Source organism: Callionymus lyra, chromosome 2 (assembly GCF_982586985.1).
Source record: "Callionymus lyra chromosome 2, fCalLyr1.hap1.1, whole genome shotgun sequence".
Taxonomy (NCBI): domain Eukaryota; kingdom Metazoa; phylum Chordata; class Actinopteri; order Syngnathiformes; family Callionymidae; genus Callionymus; species Callionymus lyra.
The window spans coordinates 16,609,700-16,634,650 of record NC_141819.1 but is presented as its reverse complement, the minus strand read 5'-3'; the positions used below and the strand labels follow the sequence as shown (position 1 = coordinate 16,634,650).

Below are 24,951 nucleotides of genomic sequence, written 5' to 3'. Positions count from 1 at the left end.
ACAGAAAAACAAAGAGAAAAAAAACAAAACAAAATAACACTTTGCTGCGTAAAATATACAGATTAATTCCAGCGATCTCCTGCGTAGTTCTGCACGGTGCTACATGGACGTGAGATGTACAGTAAAGACTTCCTTTTAAAATCCTCTAAAGACGAGATCAGATTCACACTCCTGAGTCAGAGAGAGAAAAGGGACCAGAGAGTGAAGTGGCCCCAACAGAATTTGTCTATAAATCCACGTGGGAAGCTTACTAGTGAAATGAAGCGAAGAGTAGAGTAAAGACACGGTGGAAATCATCAGAATGTCAATTTACTTTAAGATCAACAGACAAATTCCTAGGGAATACGAGACAAAAGTTGATATTATGGGAGGATTGTGGGTGGAGTTAACTATAGATTCACGTTGAGAAGATGGTTGATGACTATATGGAAGAGTTCAAGCATGTTCAAGAAGTAATGGGATCAAGAGACGGATGTCATTTTTCGTTAAAGAAAGGCGTTCATCAATCAACTTGACTACAGAAGAAACAACTCAAAACTTCAGACCTAAACCCGGTACTGCTGAGGACTTCCTCTGTTGCAACACGTCGCTTTTGTATTCGAAGTTTAACTTCCCGTCGACCAATCTTAAAAAAAATAAATAATCAAAAGCAAGGACGCGCTGAAAGCGAGTGCGATATTCGGCAGATTTTGAGGTACTTCTGATAATCACAGCTGATGATATATAATCGATATATCTACAATATTTGGATGGATAGCATATAATCGATACAGTTGAAGCACGGTTAGCGAAAAAACAGTTTGGCTTTTTAAAATTTCGATAAGTCGATTAAACTGGTTGGGGTAGTAGCGGTTGACACACCTGAATACACTGTTGCTGTATGAGGATAAAAACATAGAAAAAAACAGCACCATTTGAGGTCCGTTGGACAGATCCGTATAGAACTGTATGCTGGTAGCACCCGTCAACCAGTAGAAATCTCAGAACGCGATACAGAGACAGAACACGACCACCGAACCACGACAACATTAGCAAAGAGCGACGGTAAATATTGACCCCTCAACGCAGACGCCCGCCTGTACAGCAGCATCTTTAAGCAGGTAATAAAATTCCTCTATGATTGATAACATGAACTGAGGCGTTAAATAAGTCTTATATCTGTACAGGTTTAGTAACCATGGTATAGCTTTTCCTCTAGATATTTTTTTTTTTTTTAATATACACATATAGTTTACAGTCACTGACAAACAAACACCAGAGTAACAATGAGGTAGGACGGTGAAGTTAGATGAAGTAGAACCGGTTTGTGGATAGTATATAAAATTACGGGTACCGTAAGAAAAATATAGACTAAATGTGTTCCTGCTTGTTTTCAACCAAGTCTCACGGTGTGTGTCTGAGGCTCCGACAGTTGTGTGATATCGTGGACAAAAAACAGCCGTTGAACTTGTCCAACACTTGTGAAAATACTGCTGATCTACTCCCACCAGCCAACGTAAAGCTCTTCCTGCGGGGTCGACAGAAAAGTCACCGGTGGAGGTGGAGGTTTTTTTCTTCTTTTTAAAAACAGTCCATAGAAATGTCAGGAGAGTGAGACGTGGCACGTGTCAAGGATCCAAGTACCCAACAGCTTTTTCTTCTTTTTTTATATATATCCATACCGTAGCGCAACAGTGAAAGCACTGGAAGGAACTTTCATGACACTAAACTGGTGCGACCCGAACCTTTTGAACAGATTGTAGATCGTCGGCGATCGAACCAAATCTGGGTTGAAAACAACAAAAACACAAAGTACTTTCATGCAGATCTTGATCCAGCAACAATGGTTTTGCTCAAGGGCGGTTTATGAAACTATGACATCTTCCTCAAGTTTTTCTTTTTTTTCTTTTTAGCTCTATTAATGCTTAAAGCATCGGTTAACCCTTTTGGCATCAAACAACAAATGAACAAAACACAAACACAACACATGACAATGTGTTTTCAGCGAGTACGTAACAGCATTTCTTTTTAAAAAGGACTTTCCATGAAACGGTGTTTTTAGAAAACACGGCAACACGCACACACACACCTCACGGCTCGCTCTGTACAAGGGAGGCAGTCGAGGGAGGATCCACGGGAAAGACGATTAAATCGATTTTTAAGAGTCGCATTGATTGGAGATTGGGACGTTTGAATGTGCAAACCCAATTCTCAGTCACTGGTTTTCAACTCTGCCACTTTGGCTTACGGCGACGTCTCGGTACAAACAGTCGTTTCTCAACACAGATCCAGCATTAAAGCACATTTTATCGTGAGGACGGGGGGGGCTTCTGGCTTCCTGCTCGTCACTTCTTCAAGTCATTTATTATTTTTCGTCAGGCTGGTGCTGGAGTCGCTAAAATTTTTGTTCAACATTTGAGGGTCTTTGAAACAAACCAGCTCATCTTATCAAATCCCACTCTTGCTGTACAAAAGAATAAGCTCTAAGGTGCGTCATGATCATGATTGTTCGGTCTTCTTCTATTACATAGACATTTTTTTTTTTTTAAAAAGGACAAAGACCACGATACGTTTCCTTAGGATTATAGAAACTGCCTCAAAAGTTTAAAGTGCGTAAATGATTTCAGTTGATCAGCCTCTAACGTGAAGAGAGAATTCATAAATATGGTTTTCGACTGAGGCGTGTTGAGTTCAGCATGCTTCGATAAATGTGGAATACTATATTTTCATCTGAGCCTCTGTTGGCTGGGAGACCGTTCGCTCCCTTCGTAGATTCTTAAAACCTACGGATATGAAACCAAACTTAAAGAAAAAAACACCATTATATTGATAAAAAGAAAACAAATCTGGTTAATTCCTCAGATCCGACCCAAAGCTTTGATATGAAACGTAAAATCTTGTAACACAAGAAGGAACCGCAATATTTGGTAAACAGTAGAAAAACAAGTATGTCCAACAAAAAAAGAAAAAGTCTCACAAAACGGAAACAACAAAATGATAGAGACGAGTAAACCGGCCAACGAAAAAACATCATTTGCAGGAGAAAGGCTTGATGGGCGGCTCTGTCGCAGATTCACAGTTTCAACACTGCCAGGTCACAGTCGAGATTTCAATCTGCAGCGTTTAGTTCCAGCCTGCAGACGCCACACAAACCATTCTGGATCAAAAACGACCAAAACAGAGACGGACGAAAAAACAAACAAACAAACAAACAAAAAGTTCCAAGTAAAAAGTGAACCAGTAAAAAGAGTATTTTTGATTACAGATGGCTCAGAAGAAATTGTCACAGAAGCAACATTATTTTGTTCCCCCACAGAAAGGTGCCATAGAGTCGATTCTCAACAGTTTTTGGACGTGTCGTGTCACTTTAAACGGCTCAAAAGGATCAGCATTAGAGTCGATGACAAATTGTGAAAACGTTCTATACACTTGTAAACTTAAAAACACAAATTCTTAAGACATAATTGACATAAATACTGAATATATACTAGCTACCTGCTTGTCCAGAAAAACACCATTTTAACCATTGAAATTTCAGCTTCATTCTTAATTAAGTTCTCAAATTTGGTTCACATTTTTGCAGACTCAATGTTTTATATGTGCAACGTCGTTCTGTTAAAGTGTCTTTGTAACTTATTTGACAAGAGTAACCGTTAAGAATAATTGTATTAGAGAGAAATCATAAACGGAGGAACCATTGACCAGAACCATAAAAGCCAAATGATGAGACTTGTTTAAGATAGTGGTCAATAAAGACTTACTTTCAAAATACTCAGAAGCCTGTTAGAATTCATTGGCATCAAAAATTTGGAGGACATTGTTAGGACAGACTGGATCCTGGTTTGTAAGACCAATACTATTGTGTATCGATACAATAAGTTGTGTGGAAACAACAGCGATATCTGACACAATTATTGCCATAAAGAAAGTATTGATATTCGTAAAGTGTTTTGGGGACCAAACGCACTTCTTGTTGGTTTGTATTCTATGGCACCGATCGGGCACGAGGGAAGGGACCCGGGAAACACCGGCACCGAGGTGTGTGTCGGACAGCTTCGCTCTCAGCCACGCAGGGACGACCTAAACCACGTTGTTTCCACCCACAGTTGGTCACTCTCGCTCAAGTTGATTCACACGGGAAAAAAAATACCAAAACCACCTTTTTTATCTTTTTACATTCTCACAGCAAAGTGCAGGTTGAAGTTTCGTCACTTCGGCTCACTATACATTTACAATCACAGCTTGATAGAAAACCCAGAGGCGTGTCAGTCTCCGGTGATTGCCAACATCTATTTTTAAGGCCTTTCTAGGCATCAAAGTGCGACCGGCACCGACTGTCGAACAGTCTCTGCTCGTGCTGACTCAGAGGAATATTGCATCAACCCTTTCCTTGTGCTCTCCTGCCAACGGACTACCGAGATAATGAAGGACTCGATCCCAAGACAATCTTTGACTTAACCCGTCCTGTGGACGCCTCAACTTTGACATGCGTTGACCTTGACCTACACTCGGGCGGCAGCGACTGGATGATAATCTATTTATCTGCTAAAGGATTTAAGACTGGAGTTAAATTGGCAGCATTGATCGGAGGGAACAGTCTCGAACCTGCCACGACATACGAGCGAGATGTTCTGCTCTAGGCCCTTGACTTTTTAAAAGTTTCAAAACGTGTTCTGACACAGAACAATAAGAAATCGTCTCACATTCACATCTCTCTCCTGACAAACCTGTCCCAGAGTAAAGCTTATAAAACACAACACACCCATGTGACCCACTCGTGGCTGCCGAGCGAAGCTGTCCCCGGGGGGCCCCCGCGACGGAGGTGATGGCTCTTTTGTAAATATGGATCGTTTAAGTACTCGTAACGTGACGGCGCTCTGTGACAAACATCCTCAACCCACCGAGAATCAAGTCCTCCAAGAGTGCTCGAGAAGATGGCGGCGGAGGGGTGAGGGGGGGGGGTGGTTTGAGGGGCGAAGGCGCTGGCGTGACTATTGTCGACCACTACATGCCGTCGTACGCGAAGTTCTCCATCTTGACCGTCTGCCTGATGAGCAGCTTGGACTCGCGTCGCTCCTCGTTCTTGATGGACTTGTTGATGTCCATGATCTTCTCGCAGATGTATTTGTTCACTTTGGACAATCTCTGCGTGATCTCGGCGCTGTCCGCCGTCTCCTGAGACACCCGGTCGTAGAGACACTCTGAGGAAGGAGCCGCTTTTAGACGCTTAATTCCACACACTGTGACTAACGTGTATCATTTGGGCTGACAGGCGACAATTTCAAGTCCTCATTTCATAGATTTCCAGCCTTACCTCGGACGATTTTCAGCTTGCTGGGCGAGAGGGGGGGTTTAGGCAGTGCGTCCTTCTTCTTTTTGGTGGCCACTCCGGTAACGCTACGGTTCTTAAGGGTCTCTGTGCCCCAAATCATCACAGCCAGGTTCTTTGTGAACTTGGAGTCCCCCTGGGTGCGCTGCAGCTGATGCCACTTTTCCTCCTCCACCCAGATACCCCCGCCCAGGTGGACCTGTGAGGAAGACTGGGGTTACACTTGGTACCGTCACGGAATTATCACACAATTTCAGCGAAGAAGCAACTGGGATTCCGGGGCTTCATTTTGGTCTCATTCTTCCTAAACCTTTTTTTTGTTACAATCAAAACACACGCTTAAAACGCACAATTGAACAACTTCTGGACAAACTTTACACCATATAAAATATAGCATTTTTGTCCGTTGCGCTTTTTCAAGTAAATGTATTTATGCATGTAATGTATATACTACACGGCCACAGAAGAAATGTTTGTGAAGGTCCAGCTGATAAGACCAGTACCCCAACAAGCTAGAAAATGAACCAATGTGTAGCTTACTTTGTCATAAGGTCTCTCCATTGAGTCTGAGCTCTTAAATGTTCCATTGATCCTCAAGCTGTCACTTAAAACACCTGTTTCTGATGAAAACACTGGATAAAACTAATGAAATGTTGGGAAGAAGTCAAGCGTCATCACAGAGGAAAGGGGAAGAATATATATATTTAACATCTGCGTACACCGTAATATTTAGTAAATTCACAAATGCACTTTATTTTTACCATCGATTCCCTCACTGAGTCATTTTATCAACATCGACACTGCGTCATGACGTGAATAACATAGAAGTCAATCCTATTTTAGCAACGGAGCTCATGGAAAAACAAGCCCCTGCTTTTTATTTAATTCTGTTGGTGGATTTGCTTTAGTTCCCTTGTCAAAAACAACAATAACGACTGCTTTTGCTGCGAGTCTTGGGGCAACTATACAAGTACAGTCCACTTTGAAAGTGAGATGAATTTTCTCAAACCGAGTAAAAGCAGATGTATTTGTCGAATATTTATTTAACAGTGCGACTAGTAATATTCTCCAGAAATAAAAGCCTGGTATAAATTCCTTATGCTTTGTAAGGTTTATAGATTTTGGCAGCTCTTGTAACGTTCATTCATCTCACTTCAACTGTCATTTGAATTCATTCTCTCCTGCAGGTCCTTCCTTGAGCAAACTGAAATGTTGAAACCCCAGATCAGGTTGCACACCAAGAATGTTTTTGTTGTTGTTGTTGTTGAACAAAACTATCAGGACGAGGTTGAAAGAAAGAAGCTTGATTTACTAAAGACATTCAAGTTGCTGGGTGCTAAAGGCTGTTGGCCTCTCAGGATCTAAGCTGATGTAAAACCCTTAAACCTCAATGGACCCGGAACACCAAGGGTCACAGGGGTCACACCGACTCCTAATAACAAAATCCCAAGAAGTCACAACTTTCACCAACCGGGATACACAAATAAGCTCAGGCCACAGGGAGCCTCTAGGCTGGATTAGCTCCCGCGGAAACATAGACCGCCTTCTTGCACACAGTGCCACCACACATTGCATAAGCTCGCACCAAACAGTCCAAGCCGATTGGCAGCTTCAGTCGACCCTGGTCATCTAGGTGAGCTAATACAGCAGGGGGGCATCTGTGACTCCCTTACCCTTCCCTGCTCTCTTATCACTCTAAAGTCTTTAGGCCCGCGTCCAAAAGGCTTTTCCTTGTGCAGCTAATGTGCTTTAGGCTCCGTTCCAGCAGCTTTTTTACGGGCCCCAAGTTAGACAAGATAGGTTTCATCTCCTCTCCCTGGTGTACTCGTTTATTCCTCCCCTCGCTTCCCCTTCACCTCTCGGACCCCCCCTCGCTCTCTCACCGCCGCTAACCTGTCAGTCACTTTTCATTTCTCTCGTGCAAATAATTAATACGGGGTCCCTGATGTAGGAGACTTCTAATTTGCAAGTGTTCTTCACGCGTGAGATGGCAGGAGGCCCCAGAGCTTGTTGCACCAATTGCACCCGTCATCGGAGACAGGATGCTGGTTGACTTACAGCAGCGCGGAGAGTAAAGAACACTAACAGGCTAATAAACACTGATGATGCGGCCTGGGTTTGCAAGGCCAATAATAATCTCCTCAACCTTGTTTACTTGCTCAGGTAGGGCAGCCAGGAGGGAGGAGGGGGGGGAGCTATGACTGCAGGCGACCAAGTTCATGGCTATGAAGAGCACATGCAGCATTTCCTGAACATCTAGACCAGTATGAGTGGTGGAAGCTGGATCCACAGCTGGCTGTTTGGTTGGTTTGAAGAACTAATTTGTTGATTAAAGTTAATCTTAAATGGATCTTGTACTCTTTTTCTGGAGATTTAATCTTGTTTTCCATAACCACAACCACTCTGCTGTGATTTGTCAAGCATCAATTCTTGTCACTGCGCGTCATCAATCCCGGGAATTCTCCCGCTCCAAGGGACACGTTGTATAAACAAAGCTGGGTGCGATTACAGCTGGCTGGAGGAGGAGTGAAGCCATTATTATGTCATAATGGACTCCGCTCTCGTAACCTCTCGTTCGCTGAGATTTCAGACGGGGGAGAACTTTATAAAGTAATAAGTTGAAAACATGGTCATTATGAGGGAATTACTGCATCTTGGAGAGAAAGACTTCAATATTTTAAACATGCGAGGGAGTCAGGAGAGTTGGGTTTTCACAGTACTTGCCCTGTAATCTTCAACTAGTGTAGTTGTAAATATATCTGTATGAATCAAACTTTGTAAATGAATTAATTAAAATACTCCACTTCAAACAAATGGTCATGTTAACTATTCAGGAATGACCCTTTTTTTAACTTCTTTTCAAGGCGTTGGTAAAACATCCACCAGATGACAAGTTGCCACATCAGAGGAATGTTCTGAGCTAAACTATTATATTAGTCTCTATGTTTTGAAGTTTTGGAATTTTTGCTTGAGGCAAGAGATCCTTAAAAAATTGAAAATATTATTTCTCTGAGCAGCACCTTATGCGTTTCCAAGAATTTTGACTTATTTCCATTTTACGACAACTGCCCATTTGAGGTATTATTGGAGACACTAGTCCCCACTGTAGTGGCTAAAAATGCTATTTTGACATAAATACTCGTTCATTTTGTACCAGCAGCCCACCTTAAATGGGCCAATAGTACTTATCATGATGGTTAAAGCAGGCGTAAGTGTATTTTTAATTCACATTCAAACTAATTTTCTAAAAAGCTTTTCTAAAAGAATCTTGTTCGGTTATAGTTTGTTTGTTTGTTTGGTTGGTAGAGTTTATGGAAATGGTCCTATACAAATATTGGGTATGATAACATAAACAAGCTAAATAGCATCTTATTTAAGAAAATAAAGTTGTTTCTCAATAGATTAATAAAATGGCTACATAAGGAAGTCAAACCCAGGTCCAGAAAGTGTGTGTGATTGTTGCTTTGAAATGGTGAAACATTCTGAATTTAAAGCAGTAACAGAATGTCTGTCTCATTTTGAGGTACATTTAAAGCCCTTGATGAACAGAGCACTATTAAATAAGACTTGTGGGTTGAGCCTTTTTCCCACATAAAAAGTGGGTAAAGTGAATTCTTAAAAAATGGTAAGAGGCAGCTGGAAGACACAGAAGGCTAAAGAAAATGCTTGTCATTCGATGAAGAAGGTGAAGAAGAATGCAGCAATACATTTGCCAGAATCCCACCACACACTTGCAACAGTATATTATTGAAAAGGATTGGCCAAGAAGCTACCCTGAACTTCTGAAGAGTGTCATGAATGCATGGGTTCTACGGTCTAAACAATGGCACTGACCTTCCCGTCGTTGCAGGTGTACACGGTTCTGGGAGAAGGCGAGTAGCTGGAACTGGTGTTTGCTTCTTCTCGGCACGATTCCTGCGACTCAACAATGGGTTCGACCACTTCAGCCTTGATTGTCTGAGTGCCATTGTCGTGCATGGGCTCTGAGGGCGACACCAAAACAAAAGAGTCAACATCAGATACAACCCCGTTTCAGAATGTCAACTTTCATAAGGGGCTCGTTTTGCACTCGCTGGCACCCCTTAATCCCCGTGCTGCCCCCTAAATAAAGCCATCATGTCTAGTCCTTCAAGCAGTACAGGTTTTGTTTGCACATTCAGCCTCATATTCCTGTGCCCGGAGATGGGCGGTTATTTTAGACCAGTGACTAAGCTGGCTTGGTGGCTGGCCACGCTAAGCTTCAATGTAGCTGATGAGTTTTAATATCAGGCAGTGCACTCTAGCTCATGCCCAAAAGCTCACCCGGGCACGCTAATCTTTAGCCAGTCCATTAGATGGACTAGCCACCAGAAACTTTGTCTGCACTTCTAAAAGAGGCGCTGACATTAAAACCAGTATTTGGCAACTCAACACTATGTTGACATTTTGACACGACTGTCATCGACTCCTACCACTTCACCATATTCACCATTTCGATAATTCCAGGTATTCATTCCTTCAAGTGTGTCTTAAATAGATTTTGGACTCTATTGTGTCATCAGTATGTGTCTGTTTGTACAAAACTCTCTTTTTATTGAAATATTTACATTAGAAAATGATCTTAAGCCCCGCCCACTGAAAACACTTTTTTTTCTGGAGATTAAATCTTGTTTACCATAACCAAACCTACTCTGCTGTGATTTGTCAAACTTCAAGGTTTGTCACCGTGTGTCATCGATCCCAGAAGTCACCACCTCCGAGGGACTCGTTTTATAGACAAAGTATAATTGAGTAAATGCAATATTAACATGAATATTTTCATTACAAATGTAACTTCATTGTTAATATATTTTTATTCATACTTGGAGCAGCCATGTTTTAATTCAATCTGTCACTAGTGTGTATTCTACAACTTTATTAAAGAGTTCTGTAGCTAGTTCAGGGTCGGTAGTTATTTTTCTTGACTCTCCATCAGAGATAACGTGCTAAGATTAGTCAATTGTGAGAGATGTCATAAAGTCAGTTGAGGTGTGGCATGTATTTAGGACGCCTCTGTAGGGAGGTGATCGGGTCATTGTTAACTGGGTAGAGACTCCGGGCGGACCCAAGGCACTTTAAAGAGACTTTGTTTCCCGCTTAACCTGGGTACACCTCTGTGTTATCTCAGCTGGAATAGGTTTCTGGAGAACGGAAAGTCAGGGCCGTTCTGTACCAAACTTGGATAGGCCATAGAAGACCTATACATGTTTGTAATTCCGATGTAAATGTATTAGTTTCTGCTTTGATTACGACAATATTTGAAGTACCCTAAATTGCAAGTACCTCTTGAATATGATTAAATGTTTTAAAAAGTGTAAACGCATGATTTACCCATTTTGGTAGGTTTTTTGCATTCAATTCTCCTCTTATGGATTCTTTTTCATCGCGAGACTGTAAATGTATGGTTTAAAACATTTTGTCAGGCAGATAAAATGATTTACTTTCGAACAACTTTAACAATATTTTAGTACATGAATGTCTACTAAAATAATATCTCAAATTTTACTCCAGAATTAAACTTGGATTGAGATGCCGTATATGCAATTAGTAATTTGTCTTATAACCCAACATAGTGGGGGAACCTTTTCTGCACCATTCACAGGTGCCATGACAGCAAAAACATCTGCATATCTTTCATTATAATGCATCACAAACGCTTCAGCATCAAACTAGGTCACAAAAAGCTACTTCCTCATGTTTCAGAGACTTTATAGATTAAGATTAATTTTGTACTCCATAGCTGTCAATCAACATAAAACAATAGCAGACATGTTAGTCTACTTAAAGGTGTGGTTTTATCATTTAAAGGTTGAATAGTTTGTCAACATCTTCATAGCAAAGATTTGTTATTCATTAAGACTATTTTCAATGACATTCGAGGAAAGGTTTCTTGACTTTGTGTGTTTCTGGTTTCTCACCGCTGCCCAGTCTCATTAGAAGAACGTCCTGCAGCCTTCGATTGAAGTCCCTCAGCTCTTTGACCTCCGTTAACAGGCTTCCATACTCCTTGAGCTTCTTTGCCTGTTGGACCAGTTGCCGGCGGGTTCTCTCCAGCTCCTGCTGCAGCCTCCGCATTTCCTCCTCCTGCTGCCTGTAGCTGTGGACCAACTCCTCGTAAAGAACTCGGGGAACCACAGCAGCCGCTACCTCCGAAACACAATCCCGGTCCACTTCTAAATGCTGTTGTTGTTGTTGCTGTTGTTGTTGTTGTTGTTGCAGCTGCTGGTGATTATAGTTCTGCTGATGCTCTCCTTCCATGTCATCCTCCTCATCATCTGCATCCTCTCCCTCCTCAGCCAGACGATCCTCGTCTAGATCTTCTTCGCCCTCCATGTACGAGTTCGCTGCATTTCTCTCCAGACGTGCCACTACGGCGGCCAAGCTTTTAGAGGAGTTGGAAAGAGGCCTGGCATGGTCATGGGACACGGCCTGAGGCCGAGAGACATTGTTAGAATATCACCATCAACTTATGCATTCAATTGAAAAGATTATGCATCACAATTACACACCGATGTTATTCTGAATATGGAATTGAATACATTTTTTCTTAATGCTGAGTGAATCTCAAAAGACCTGAATGGAGTTACTGAGCACTTTCATGAGCCGCTCAGAGGATTTGTCTGTGAAAGGGCAGCTGTCCAGAGTGCTGAATTTGTGTTAATCCAGCATATGGTAAAAATAGTGTGAGGGACTTTGGGTGTAAGCCAGGTTTATGAAGAACGTATATTCTACAAATACAACCTTAAAAGTCATACAATAGAATTTGCATATTGTTTGTACTTGACTGAAAGTGTACAGGCTAAAGATACATTATCATACTATAAATTGAATTCATATGTATTATACACATGTGTATAAAATCACGAATCATACCAAAAATGTTTCACTTTAAAAACTTTTCCTGTCTCTGAAGAACATATATTGCATTTTTTCCTCATCATTTTCCTTCGATAAAATTCCAATATTATTCTTATGTGTTTTTGTTTTAAACAACAATAAAACAGTAAGTTTTAACAATGTTCTACTGTTGATTAATGAAATATAAAGTTTAATGTTGCTTTAGTTCAAACCTTTAAAAGAAAACCTCTATAAAGTTGTTACAATATAATACAAACACATATTTAACAGACACTCAATATACAAGGAAATACGTTTAAGAGTCAAGAGTTTGTGCCACAGACGTTCTTTAAAATGCTATATATCTAAAGATATTTATCACATACCTTTTTGTGCCGGAGGGGCAGACTTTCTTCCCCAAAACCTTTATCCACCGAGTTTCCTGAATTCCTGACAGACATCTTGGGAATTTTCATCTTCTTTTGCATCACACACTTTTCAAACTCCTCTACAGAATCTGTGGAGCAAGAGAAAAGAAGACACATGTGTCACATGTTCATCCTTCAGTCCATCTGATGGATGCAGTTTCAAGGATCATTCTGGGACAGTAAACTTAAAGTTCAATGAAAGTTTAGAAATACAGTTATTTTTTGCGGTTGCTTTGGTTTCTTCTTGCTCTAAAGAAGGACTTAAGTAAGATCGGATAACTGTAGCAATCCAGACAGCTCACAGTCAGGGATTAGTCTCTGGTTTAAAGATCGAGTCGACACATTAAAAACAGCAGGAAATGGAAGTTTTTAAAGAAAAACGTAAGGTTAACACTGTTGACATTGTTACCTGCAGAGGGGAGACACTGCAGCGCCGCCACACACACATGCACGTAAAGTTGCTGCTAGCGTCCGAACTACATCACAACATCCACCGTCAACAACACAAAAAAAACATGTCGTTCATTCATTTGTACTCGAGTCAACAAAACGCTAGAATTCGTCTTTGTGGCTCGACAGCGTGCTCGAGGGGAGAAGAAGCAGAAGAAGAAAACACAAAAGCTAGCAGGCGTTAGCTACAATGTTGTAAACAACCGGGGCTAACGTAGCATGTCACGTATTTTTGTCGGCGAACCTGCGGGTGTCAAGACGTGACAGCTGACCCATGACACACGCTACCGTCGCGGGGGGACGTTTGTCAAAAGCCCTCACCGTCTCACGGTCGTGGGAAGGCGACATTGACGTCGGCGTGTGTGGGGGAGCTAGCATACGATGCTAACCGCAGCCGCAGCCGCCGCCGCCGCTGCTTGTGTGTGTCATGGATCCAGCTGATCACGTCCTGACAGATCCGGACTCAAAAAAACAAACTGTCCAGCGACGGAACTTTAGCGGATAAAAACAAAAACGCGGAAGGTAGTCAGGCGGATATGGGTGTCTTACCTGCAAGGGCAAGGATCTGTGCTTGGCACGGCTGGCCTGCGCTGCCATTCTCTCGTGTTCTGTGAACCAGATACACCTTCAGACGATCAAAGTCTGCGCCGTGCCGAGGGATGAAGTCCTGCACGGTGGACGCGGGCAGCGCGCAGCACATGTCGTCCTCAAAGAACCGGACGAACGCATACATTATTTACTTGGCTTTTTTTTGGGGGGGGTTCCTGCACTTTGGATGTGGTTGACACTTTTGCTCTTCACAAAGAATTACAACAACAACAAAAAAAATATACACATAGAAGAGGATAAGGATGCGGTCTGCGCTCGGCTAGTCATGTCTGGTCCATATCATCAGTGCCAGGACGTGAAAAAAAAAGGCAGAAGTAATGGACGGAACTGATGTTCAAAACGTTTCAAATATAAGTTTATTTTTCTTTTATATATATATTTTTTATTATGGAGTATTTTTTAGAAGTGTCACAAACAATACATGTTTATTAACAGACCAGCAGTCTTGTTAAAGTTCACTTTCTCCTAGTTGAAAGTTTAGTTCACTAACTTTAAAATAGTTTAAATATTAATACAAGTTTTTTCCCCAATATGTTGCTACAAACTATTTACTTTCCAAATTCCTACCATATAAGACATTAAGACGTTTTTATTTGTTCAGGCTTTTACTTGATTTTCTGGAACTCCTGTTGTGTTATCAGTTTTATCTTGCCCTTTAAAGTATATACTTTATTGAATATTGTTTTGATTGTTTAAGCGCTTTGTGACCCTGGTCTGGAAAAGCGCTATATACATAAAAATTACTTACTTACTTACTTACATATATAACCGCAAACAGCAGTTATGATATTTGTTTTAACATTAAAAATATGCAGCAGATTTCATTGTCATACCAGATACTATTACACATTTATTGTCAATATATTGTAAGAAAACACATTTATTTCCTCTGTTGTAATGGAATACACCGTAGGAAATAATGCATGAAATAAATAGAAATAAAATAAGATGAATTAAATACAATTAAATAAGTGATTTATAGGTTAAGAACCAGGGTTTAGATCGCGTTTGAAAGTCGCTAGGTAAAGTCTGCACGTTCAAGACATAATTTATATTAGTTTTTTCTTTATTTTATTCATTACTAGTCTCTAAATATGACTATAGGGCTTTGTTTTGTCATATATGCGAGTATTTATTGCCCCTCAAAAATATAAAAAAAACATTTGGGGGAATTAAGTGCTTTTATATGATGTCGAAAAAGTTATAATTAACTATTATCTTTTGCATATTTGGCCTAATTTTATTCATTCTATTCTTATTTTTGCTTGCCGTTCCCACACAACAATCCAATCTAAGGAAATAGATACAAAAGTATAGTGTCAACGTAACATCATGTGTTTATTTTTAATAAAGCTGCTTCATTTTAAATTTGTGAGCGAGTAATAGATGTTAACACTAGTGTTGTTCATACGACTGGCCTGATCATTCAGGCTCTGAAGTTCTCAAGTCAAAGGAGGTTTTGTTCTGCTTCAACTGCTGTAATTGAAAAGTTGTTCAACGACATGCTCCGCCTTTCATGTGTAACTTTTCATGATTTTAAGGATTTCAGCTGTTTATGATTAAACCGAGTCTCACATGTCAGCCATTCCTGGATCAAAGCTTTAAAACTTCATTATTGAGCATCTGAACTAAAAGTCCATCCAGGCTTAAATAATTCATCAGGAAAATACTTTGGTGATATTTTTTTTGGGCAAACAAATTTTCATTTTTCTCTGAAGAAAGTTTCATTTTCTAGTGGTCACTGCCTTCATATATATAATAAAAATAATACATGTTTGCTAATACTATGGTGTAATTAAAGTTAATTTCTTGCACATTTAGAAGTTTTATGAAATTCTTTCTTTTCAAAAATACGTTTTACACTTAAATATATACTGTGGTATAATTCAATCAATATTTAGAACATTATAATAATTAAATACTAAAGCAAATGAACGGCTTTACGGGTTAATAATATGTGTCATTTCTCTTACAATGAGTTGGGAAAAGACAACACTTCCAATTATCGTCTCAGTAATGAATCCTGACACTCTCGTATAGATGATTAATTTAACATTTACATCTTGAAAAAGGTATTTGAAGCTTGATAGTGAATGGAAGAACAGGGTCACATGACACGTCTGACATTTGTGACTGTGTGTCGATGAGCGAAAGTCTAATGAGTTGAACTTTCTTTTCAGGTTTATGAGCTGGACCTCAGAAGTGTGTTCTTCATCCTTTGACTGAATACTCACATGCTATGAATATCAAAGTGTATCAAAGTGTGATAGCTGGAACACACTGGTGGAGAAGTCATGGAACAAGAAAGTTGTCGGTTCAATTCTAGCCTCAGGCAACTTTTGATTTAGAGCGAACCTTTGTGGAGTGTGCCCCAGTGGAGTTGTATGTTGTGTCGGGCTTTGTTGTCACCACATTATGTATGCAATGCGTGGTCGTCGCCTATATATGCGCTGGAATGGACTGTAATATCGAGGGGTCAGAATAATTGCATACACCTTATAATGACTCCAGTACCTGTCGAGATGAGATCATGTATTGTCGTCTCTTAAACACAAGCCACAGTCGCCAGATAAAAACTGTCAGAACACACATTTTTTAAATAAAGGCGGCGTATTTTTTTTATATTGGCATCTTTTGTGTTTTCTTCTTATTCTTGTTGATGCATTTTTAAATGTTTCTCATGTTGATGAATCCTTTAAAAGTTTGATGAAGCGCTGAAACATTTTGGAGGCCATGCCACGGATTATTGATGATTCTTCTTGGAGAGATTTCCAGTGAAGCGCTCGAGACACACCAGGCAGAAAACACACGCACAGCTCAAATGTACACAAGTTAAAGTCGCTAGTTTGTCACAGAGAAAAGGTATGAATTTATGTATCAACATATTTATATTTGATAATAACGACAGTCTGTGTAATTAGTTTCAGTAAACATTTGAAAAGTATATTTACTTTTGTTCAGGTGAATGCTGTTGTTTAAGGAAAGTATCAATAAAAAATGTATTTTCAAAATGAATATTTAAACAAAACTACACATATCATTGATTTGCCCTTTCTAAACTACATGGAAATAAATGTATTAGTACCTTCACTGTAGTTTTGTGATAGCTGTGTTTATGTTTATTTAAACATTCCCAGGAAATGTTGATAATAGGAACAGATTCCGGTTGTGGTTTGTAACATCCTGATTCAGGTAGATTTAGAAACAAACACTAAAACAACATTGCTACAAGAGTTTTTCTTTAAACTTCTCTGTTTGTAAAGAGTAAAATTATGGAAAACACAACTTTATAAACCACTAAAAAGAACATCTTCCATATGATTGTGGTGACAAAAAGTTGTGTTAATGATCATCTAACGTTTAGTTTGGAGGTACATTCCTGAGCTTTGAAAACTCTGGTATGGGCCTGAACTAGTAAATGGTTATGTAAATGATAAGACACAGGTTCGCTGGATTTTTCCTGATGCAAGATACCTGGAAAATGACAAATTCAAAATTATATTTACTTGTAAATTGTTGAGGCATTTATTCCTAAATATATTAAGTACTTCTTCATATGAACAATGTAGGTTGATGTACCTTTCATAACTACATGAGACAATATAAGACGATAACCAATGTATTTTCTTTTATCATTACCTGAATTTAATCGAATGACTTTTTCTGAAATAAGACGTTTCATTAGTTGAATCCAAAAATCGTCAAACATCCAAACTCCAACATTCATTGTCAGTGATCAAATAATCCAATTAAAGGTCGTTTTTTGCAAAAAACAAAACTTAAGACAATCAACGCAAACATAAAGTTTATATATAACATATTTCATTTTCTCGTCCAATCAGCTGAACCCTGACAAACATTGTGTTCAGGCACAGTGTTGTGTCAATAAAGTTAATAGGTTTCAATAGACGGACGTTACAGACGAGCAGTATGGAGGTATTTGGATGTTTTTAAGTGTATTTTTGGACGAAGATGAAGACGAAGTAAACTGTGTTACATGTGGAACGTTTGTACTGAGAAACTGTTTCCAGGAAATGTGGGACACAGGTCAGTGAAAGCGGATTTGTTGAAAGTTCGCTGGAGTCACTTTAAAGATAAATAAACATTTATCTTGGATTTGAAGATTCTGTTTCGTCGTGTCATTCGGAAGACTTGGATGGAGAGAACAAACCGAGCTTCACTCGCTACATTAAAATGAACAAACATTTTTGTCTTTAACTCTAAAAAGGAACAGATTAATCAACTCTTAGTCGACATGAGGGTGAGTAGAAAATGAGTGAAGTTTGAATTTAAGAGAGATTTCCAACAGTGAATACAAATCCCTGCAGGGAGTCGGCCTTTGTTGCCAACACAACTCTTATAGACGTCGTTTAATTATGACTTTATGTTTTTAAAAGACATGTGACTTTTACATGTTGTAGTTCAGATCAGTAGAGTGAACACTTGTCTGAATAATCTTCAATCCACACGTGGAACAATCGTCCCAAAGGTGATGCATGTTAAACCTCAGCGGTTTGACCTTCACCTCTGTAAGACACCGAACGTTAACAAGCTCCTCGTCGAGGACGAAACCTAAGCAGCGGCGCTGTTGCTATGTTGCGTCTGCAGGCCTCGATTGATCAGTGGAGACTTTGAGTCAGGACAGCAGCCAGACATCATGTCCTGCCTATTAGCTCCACAGTGCCAGGCTCATTTATCTTTATTGGTCATCCATTAGCCTGCATTAAAGGGAGACACCAGATAATAGCAGTAATGATGCTGATGATGGAATTAGACTGCCGGTACACACGTCATCATTGCACCGCGGTTCCTGGAACCAGGACGAGCTGCAACACAGATGGACTTATAGACCATGATCAGATTAGGGTTAAAAAAAAAAAAATGTTGCGTGACATACATTTATGTAGACGGTTCAGCGGGAGGTCTTGAAGTCGGGGGAAAAAAAGATAAATGACTTGCTGGTGATGCGTTCGAATTAACTTCATGGCGTCGGAGGAAAAGCGACACCTGTGCCCGGTCTGGAGGACGCACAGATGCCGGTGCAGGTGCGCGGATGATGGCGTTTTTGGCAGGACGAAGGCATCGCTAACACCCGCCACGTGACACCCCTTAGATCAGGGGTGGGCAATTAAAATTCTTCAAGGGCCACATTCAATTCTGTGAATGTTGTTAGGGGCCATCAAGCAAAAAGAAAGAAGAATAAATCCCTAAAAAAAGGACATTCGTCATTTGGTCGTGAGATTTATTAAGTAAGTAAGTAAGTAAGTAATATTTTTTTATATAGCGCTTTTCGAGACCAGGGTCACAAAGCGCTTAGACAATCAAAACAAAACTCAAAAAAGTACATACTTTAAAGATCAAGATAATACTGAGAACAACACATGAGTTCGAGAAATTCAAGGAAAAGCCTGAACAAATAGAAACGTCTTAAGGTGTTTCTTAAAGGAGTCAGTAGACTCCATCAAGCGCAAAGAGAGAGGAAGATCGTTCCAAGGAGCAACAGCCTGAAAAGATTTCTCTCCTCTGGTCCTGAGCCGTGTGCGTGGAACCATCAGTAGATTCTGATCCACAGACCTCAGAGCCCGAGCTGGGGTGTAAGGCTGGATCAGATCAGTGATGTAAGGAGGAGCCTGACCATGAATAGATCTGAAAGTAAGCACCAGAATTTTAAAGTTGATCCTGAAAGAAACTGGAAGCCAGTGAAGAGTTTTAAGGATCGGAGAAATGTGAGTTCTTCTACTTGAGCGGGTCAATTAAGCTAAATAAGCTGCAATTTTATTCTTATATGTATTTTGAGTTTTTTTCAAAACATTTCTTCATTAAACTTAAAACAAAGGTTTTGAGGGAAGAATATATACACAAAAAATTACAAACAAAAAGGAGGGACGTGTTATCTGAAAATGTAAATGAATAATAAATACATTTGTTAATGCATTATAACCATTTATACATGATCATACTTTGACATTACAAGGGCCGCATTAATACAGTCAAAGGGGCACATGTGGCCCCCGGGCCGCACTTTGCCCAGGTCTGCCTTAGATAGTCAGGGGCAGGGATTGTTATCAGCGAAACTTTTCAGGAGGATACAGGAATCCCGTCAAGAGATAAGGACATAAGTCGACAGGTTGAGATCAACATTTATCGTCGGTCGGCCCCTTTTAAGTGAGACTGTTTACGGAGCAGGATATTGCAGCTCGGGCTTCATATCGCCGTCTTATTAGACCTTTAAATTACAGCCGCATGAATCGCTAATCAAGCGTGAGGAAGGCATCTAAAGGCCATGAAATGAACAGCAGAGTTTCATAAAAGCGCATCAGTTAATCATGAAAGCCGATGGGGCCTCGAAAACAAACCTTTGGACCTGGGGAGAAAAAAAAAAAAGAAAAGCATCCCTGCTGTGAATAAATCCTTCATTAAGTATTTAGAGAGGTATCCTGCCTGGATCCTAGTCATCTGCCCCCGCGGACATCGATCCCTCCACCTAAGAAGTTTCACGACCACCAGAGAAACACTGATCATATTTCAGCAGCAGTCAATTACGTTCATTAGAGACGCTCGCCCTCCTGCTGCGCCTCCGCATCGATCGCCTTCATCCGAGCCGAACCGGAGGAGCGGCTTCGCTAAACTGTATTATTTACACTGGTAATAGTCACAATGGAGAACGTATCAAGCCGTCTCCGGGTGTCAAAAGGAAAAACGCTTCTTAACGTCTCTAATACCGTCTTCTCTTATCTCCAGCTCGGGCTGGCAGGTGAGAAACAGCACCAGGGCTGCTGGGCAGACTTTGGTTCTTATATAACAGTATTTCCTCTTCCCTCCCTGTGCCTCTTTTTTACCGTTTCCTCCGGGGCGGCTGTCAGACGGAGTTGGAGCCAAACAGAGAACTTCTCATCGCTGATGTAACTGACAGCAGGGAGCCGCTGGGATTGGCCGAGTCCACGTAAACGTTTTTTTTTTCGTGGAGGAGCAGCCGAGCTCGCAGGTGCACGGCGTCTGACAGATAATAGTGGATAAAACGCAGTTGGTTTCGGCGCCGGGGGGTTTGTTACCTGAGGGGGGTTGGGGGTGGTGAGCCGGGTCAGATAGGGGGTGGCGCGCCCGGGGGACTCGGAGCTGTCAGAAATGGAAACCCCTGGAATACAGGGCCACACGGACATGTCTGCAGGTATGAAGGTCGCGATCCAGATCGACACGATTTATGATTCTGTGAGGGGAATATGTGGATCGCTTGTCAAGGAAAAGATCTAAATTCAAGACTTTTTTATCTTATTTTACATTAAATTTAAGCCCAAATCAAATTGAAAAATGACCATCATGTCGATTACTTTATTAAAGCCAATTTAACAAAAATGTACCCCAAGAAATATGACTTTTAGTCAATTGAAAGCTTCCATCTTGCTGATTTTTAAAACATTTCCTGCACAGATACACCTTTCCTTAAACACGTTGCCTGGTACCACTTTCACTTTTTGAAGTTTGTAAGTGCAAGTAAAACCAAAACGTCTGCTTTAAGCGCTTTACTGTTCTGTTAGTTCCCCTATTACGTTTGCACGTCAATCTTTAAATCATATATTTTAAATAAATTAATACATTTTAACAGATATTTTGAGTTTTAAAAATAAGGTGGGATTTTACATTAAATTTGTTCACATTATAAGACTTTTGAAAATTTGATTCAAGACATTTTAATGCAGGCATCGATTTATGGATTAAATACATTTTAAAACTTCTCGAGGGTGGGAGGGAACCATTTACAAACAATGGTTGATGAAGTTCAATATTTTCCTATTTTCATGTGTAGTGCTCGAAATAAGTGATAATCATTTATTTAACATTAAATCTGGATACACTCATCACAAGGTGTCAAACTAAAAATACAAGTAGTGCCATTGAATTTTAGCAATCGACCTTCAATAGTATTTTTTGCTTGTAATTTTACTGGATTAGTTCAGTTAAAAAAAAAAAAAAATATATATATATATATATATATATATATATATATATGTGTTTGGACATAATCTTATACAATTACACGCAAAACAGTTTTCTATTTTTTGAGTGAAGCTTTGCCAAGTTAAGTAAATACTTAAATGGTAAGTAAATTAACTTTACTTTAGTGAGTACATACGAAACACTACTTTATAAAATATGCCATCGACTTAAAATGAATCAACCATTGTTACTTCATGTCTTACTTTACTGATATTTTTCCTAGTTCTTGCACCATGGTGTGATTTTCATAAAGCAATGTTTAATGAGCTCCTTGGAGGAGGTATGCTCTGTCTTTGTGCCCTTTTTCTAAAACTTTCCATTTTATCAATGGACTAAAGGGGGACACAATATAATAAAGGTGATAGTATTTCAAAACATTTCAAAAGTTTTAATCCAGAGATTATAAATGAAAAATAATAATAATAAAGCAGTTTAAAGAGCAACATCTACAAATATAAATTACTTACTTACTTATTGAATAAGCTGGTTTCCTCCATCTCTGTTCTTTTCATTTTAACTTTTTTTAATTTCACACAAAGAGCTGCTTCTGTTGATAACAAACACAACTTTCATTCCTTTGAGCAGAAAGATATTGCTGACATCAATATATTTAGAGAACAACTCAGCGTCTGCCAGATTCATTCTCACCTGCTTCTAAGCCTGCAAACTAAGTCAGACTATTGCTTTGACAGCAATGATGTGTTGAGGCTTAACAAGTGAGTAGTTTTGTCTTCAGAGCATGTGAGGATGAGGAAGAATAAATATAATAATATAAAGAATAAAACACAACAACGTGATGGTCATTCAATTATCTTTAAAGTGTGTATTGACCGACAGGGTCAGATATTTCTACTCTGTTGACGAAAGATCATTGTCTTCAATCTTCAATACAACTTTTGTCTTTCAAGCCAAACACAATCCCCACAGATGCTGTCAAGGTCAAAGTAAAAACTCAGTTTAACTCGTGGGCCAAACAGGATTAACATTCGTTGAAGTCCGTGAAACTAAACATGTTTGTAATTAGATTGCATCGTTCGCCTCTGATGGGATTTCTAGTGGTGGAAGTGCTTTTTACCGGCGGCCCATCAACAAAATAAACGACGGAGCGTCGTTGTGCGCCACATTTAATTAGATCACTGTTGGGACGTGGTACGCTGACCTTGACTTTGACATGTCCGTTCGGCCGCTTCCAGTTCTCCGTCTTTCTCTCCTCGCTGTTTATTTCTTCAATTCACCTCAGAGTGTGTTCACTTTAGTTTGTGGGTCCGTCGACTTTATGTTGCCTGGATGTTCAGAGCAACAAATACTTTGATTCTAGAGACTCAAACTATTTAACAGAGACTTGGTTTACAGATCAGACGAAGACAATTAGACAAATAAACTTAATGTCAACTAAAATCCGGGATTAATCACAACAAATGATGTATTTTAAATGATTTTAACCTTATTTTTAAAATTACATTGTCTTGATGCAAATATCATTCCCTTTACATTGACAAACACATATCATAAATATACAATAATAAATACCTGCATAAACAATCAACTGGAATAATTATGTAATACTCATGGTATGACGCTCCTGAAGATCACAAACAACTTTGGAATAACTTTGCAAGTATTTATATCTCTTGTCATTTTGACTTTTATTTCTGCCTTGAATTTGATTTTCATTCTTTTTTTTGGCAATTTTGCCCATATAATAGGAAATGTCATTTTTATTCTTAAATTTCATTCATTTTCATAATCAGGTAAGTATGGATGAATTAGATAATGATCGTTAAATAATAATAATAAATAAATAATAATAGGGGAAGAAATAATAAGAAGTAGGGTCGCACGGTGCCAAATGGTTTAGCATGATCGCCTCACAGCCAGAAGGTTGCCGGTTCACTTCCAGGTCGGGAGGGAGTCAACTTGTGACCTTTCTATGTGGAGTTTGTATGTTCTCCCCGTGTTGCATGTGTTTACTCCGGGCACTCCGGTTTCCTCCCACAGTCCAAAAACATACAGAGGTTGATTGGTAATTGGGGAAATTTTCCGTAAGTATGTGTGCGTGTGTGAATGGTTGTCTGTCTTTGTGTGCCCTGTGACAGACTGGCGGCCTGTCCAGGGTGTCCCCCGCCTAATGCCCGAAGAAACTGGGATAGGCCCCAGTCCCCCCACGCTACCCTTAAGTAATATATATATATATAATATTTATTTATATAGCGCTTTTCCAAAGCACTTAAACAATCAAAACAATACTCAAAAAAGTATATACTTTAAAGATCAAGATAAGACAATGAATGAATGAATGAATGAATATTAAGAATTATTCTGTCAAAACATTAAGTATGGAATTGTGTTTTACTAATGCAAATATAATTAGGATCACATGAACATAAACAGAAGCTTTCTGATTACAAAGAAGATCTTAAATAACTAAATATTTATTGTGAAGAAATTGTTTATTTGATTCTGTAAACCTGATAAAATAAGCTTTGATCACAAGTTACAATATAATTAAAAGCACTGATTTAAATAAACTATGATTTGATATTTGATATGTTTTTTTTAATTAAACAACACACACACAAAAACATCATCCCCCATGAAATACACATTTGGGAACCAATTAAATTGTTACATAAGTAAATAATATGTAACAACAAAGTGACAAATATACATCTAAATCCTGTGTACAGAAGGTTAAACACTAGTAAGTAAGTAAGTAATATTTGTAGAGCGCTTTTCCAGACCAGGCTCACAAAGCACTTAAACAGTCAAAACAATACTCAATAAAATATATACTTAAAAGGTTTGAAAGTACTAGTCACACGTCACAGTTTAACCGCTGAATCCTGACCAGGAGTTGAATCTGTGTTTTCTACAGAAGCTGAAAATGGACAATTCAATCTCCAATTCCCCTGAAGGGATCAATAATTTACACATTTGTGATTAATGCATACCTCGCCCGGCATGCATGCCCAGGAGGCCGACATAAACGCTGCGCACGTGGATCCCGAGCCACAGAGGACGCCGGCGATGACCTTCGCCTTGACAGCGACTTCCTCGGGAAAAAAAACACTTAAACCCGCTGAAGTTTCCGGCACTTTCTCAGCCGAGCCAGAGTGACAGGTGCTCGCATTATCATTTGATCGGATGGGGAAACTTAAATGTAGACTCTATATGTTCCCGGTCGTTCGGAGAAACGCGCACACACACACACACACACACACACACACGCACACACACACACAGAGTCCGAAAACTCAATTCTGGAGCCATAACACTGAGACAGAGTGGCATCAACCTCTATTATCT

At 39.6% G+C, this 24,951-nt stretch overlaps 2 protein-coding genes across 2 annotated transcripts in view; both read right to left on the bottom strand.

Annotated features, from left to right (window-relative positions):
* agbl4 (AGBL carboxypeptidase 4) overlaps positions 1–24,951 on the bottom strand; it is a 306,192-nt gene that overhangs the window by 84,393 nt on the left and 196,848 nt on the right. The gene's annotated exons all lie outside the window — the stretch shown is intronic.
* On the bottom strand, positions 1,871–13,774 carry bend5 (BEN domain containing 5). Its single transcript, XM_087783722.1, has 6 exons — positions 13,591–13,774; positions 12,550–12,680; positions 11,245–11,755; positions 9,143–9,291; positions 5,294–5,507; positions 1,871–5,180 (listed from the first exon to the last, which is right to left on the bottom strand). The coding sequence occupies exons 1-6, from the start codon at positions 13,772–13,774 to the stop codon at positions 4,984–4,986; spliced, it is 1,386 nt and encodes a 461-aa protein (XP_087639848.1). The 3' UTR covers positions 1,871–4,983.

Bases quoted from the DNA above. Each gene is read 5' to 3' on its own strand.
- bend5 (XM_087783722.1), bottom strand. From the start codon at position 13,774: ATGTATGCGTTCGTCCGGTTCTTTGAGGACGACATGTGCTGCGCGCTG. The intron at 11,756-12,549 runs GTATGTGATAAA...TCTCGGCCTCAG, and splicing joins TGCCCCTCCGGCACAAAAAG to GCCGTGTCCCATGACCATGC. The intron at 9,292-11,244 runs GTGAGAAACCAG...TGTCGCCCTCAG, and splicing joins TCTAATGAGACTGGGCAGCG to AGCCCATGCACGACAATGGC.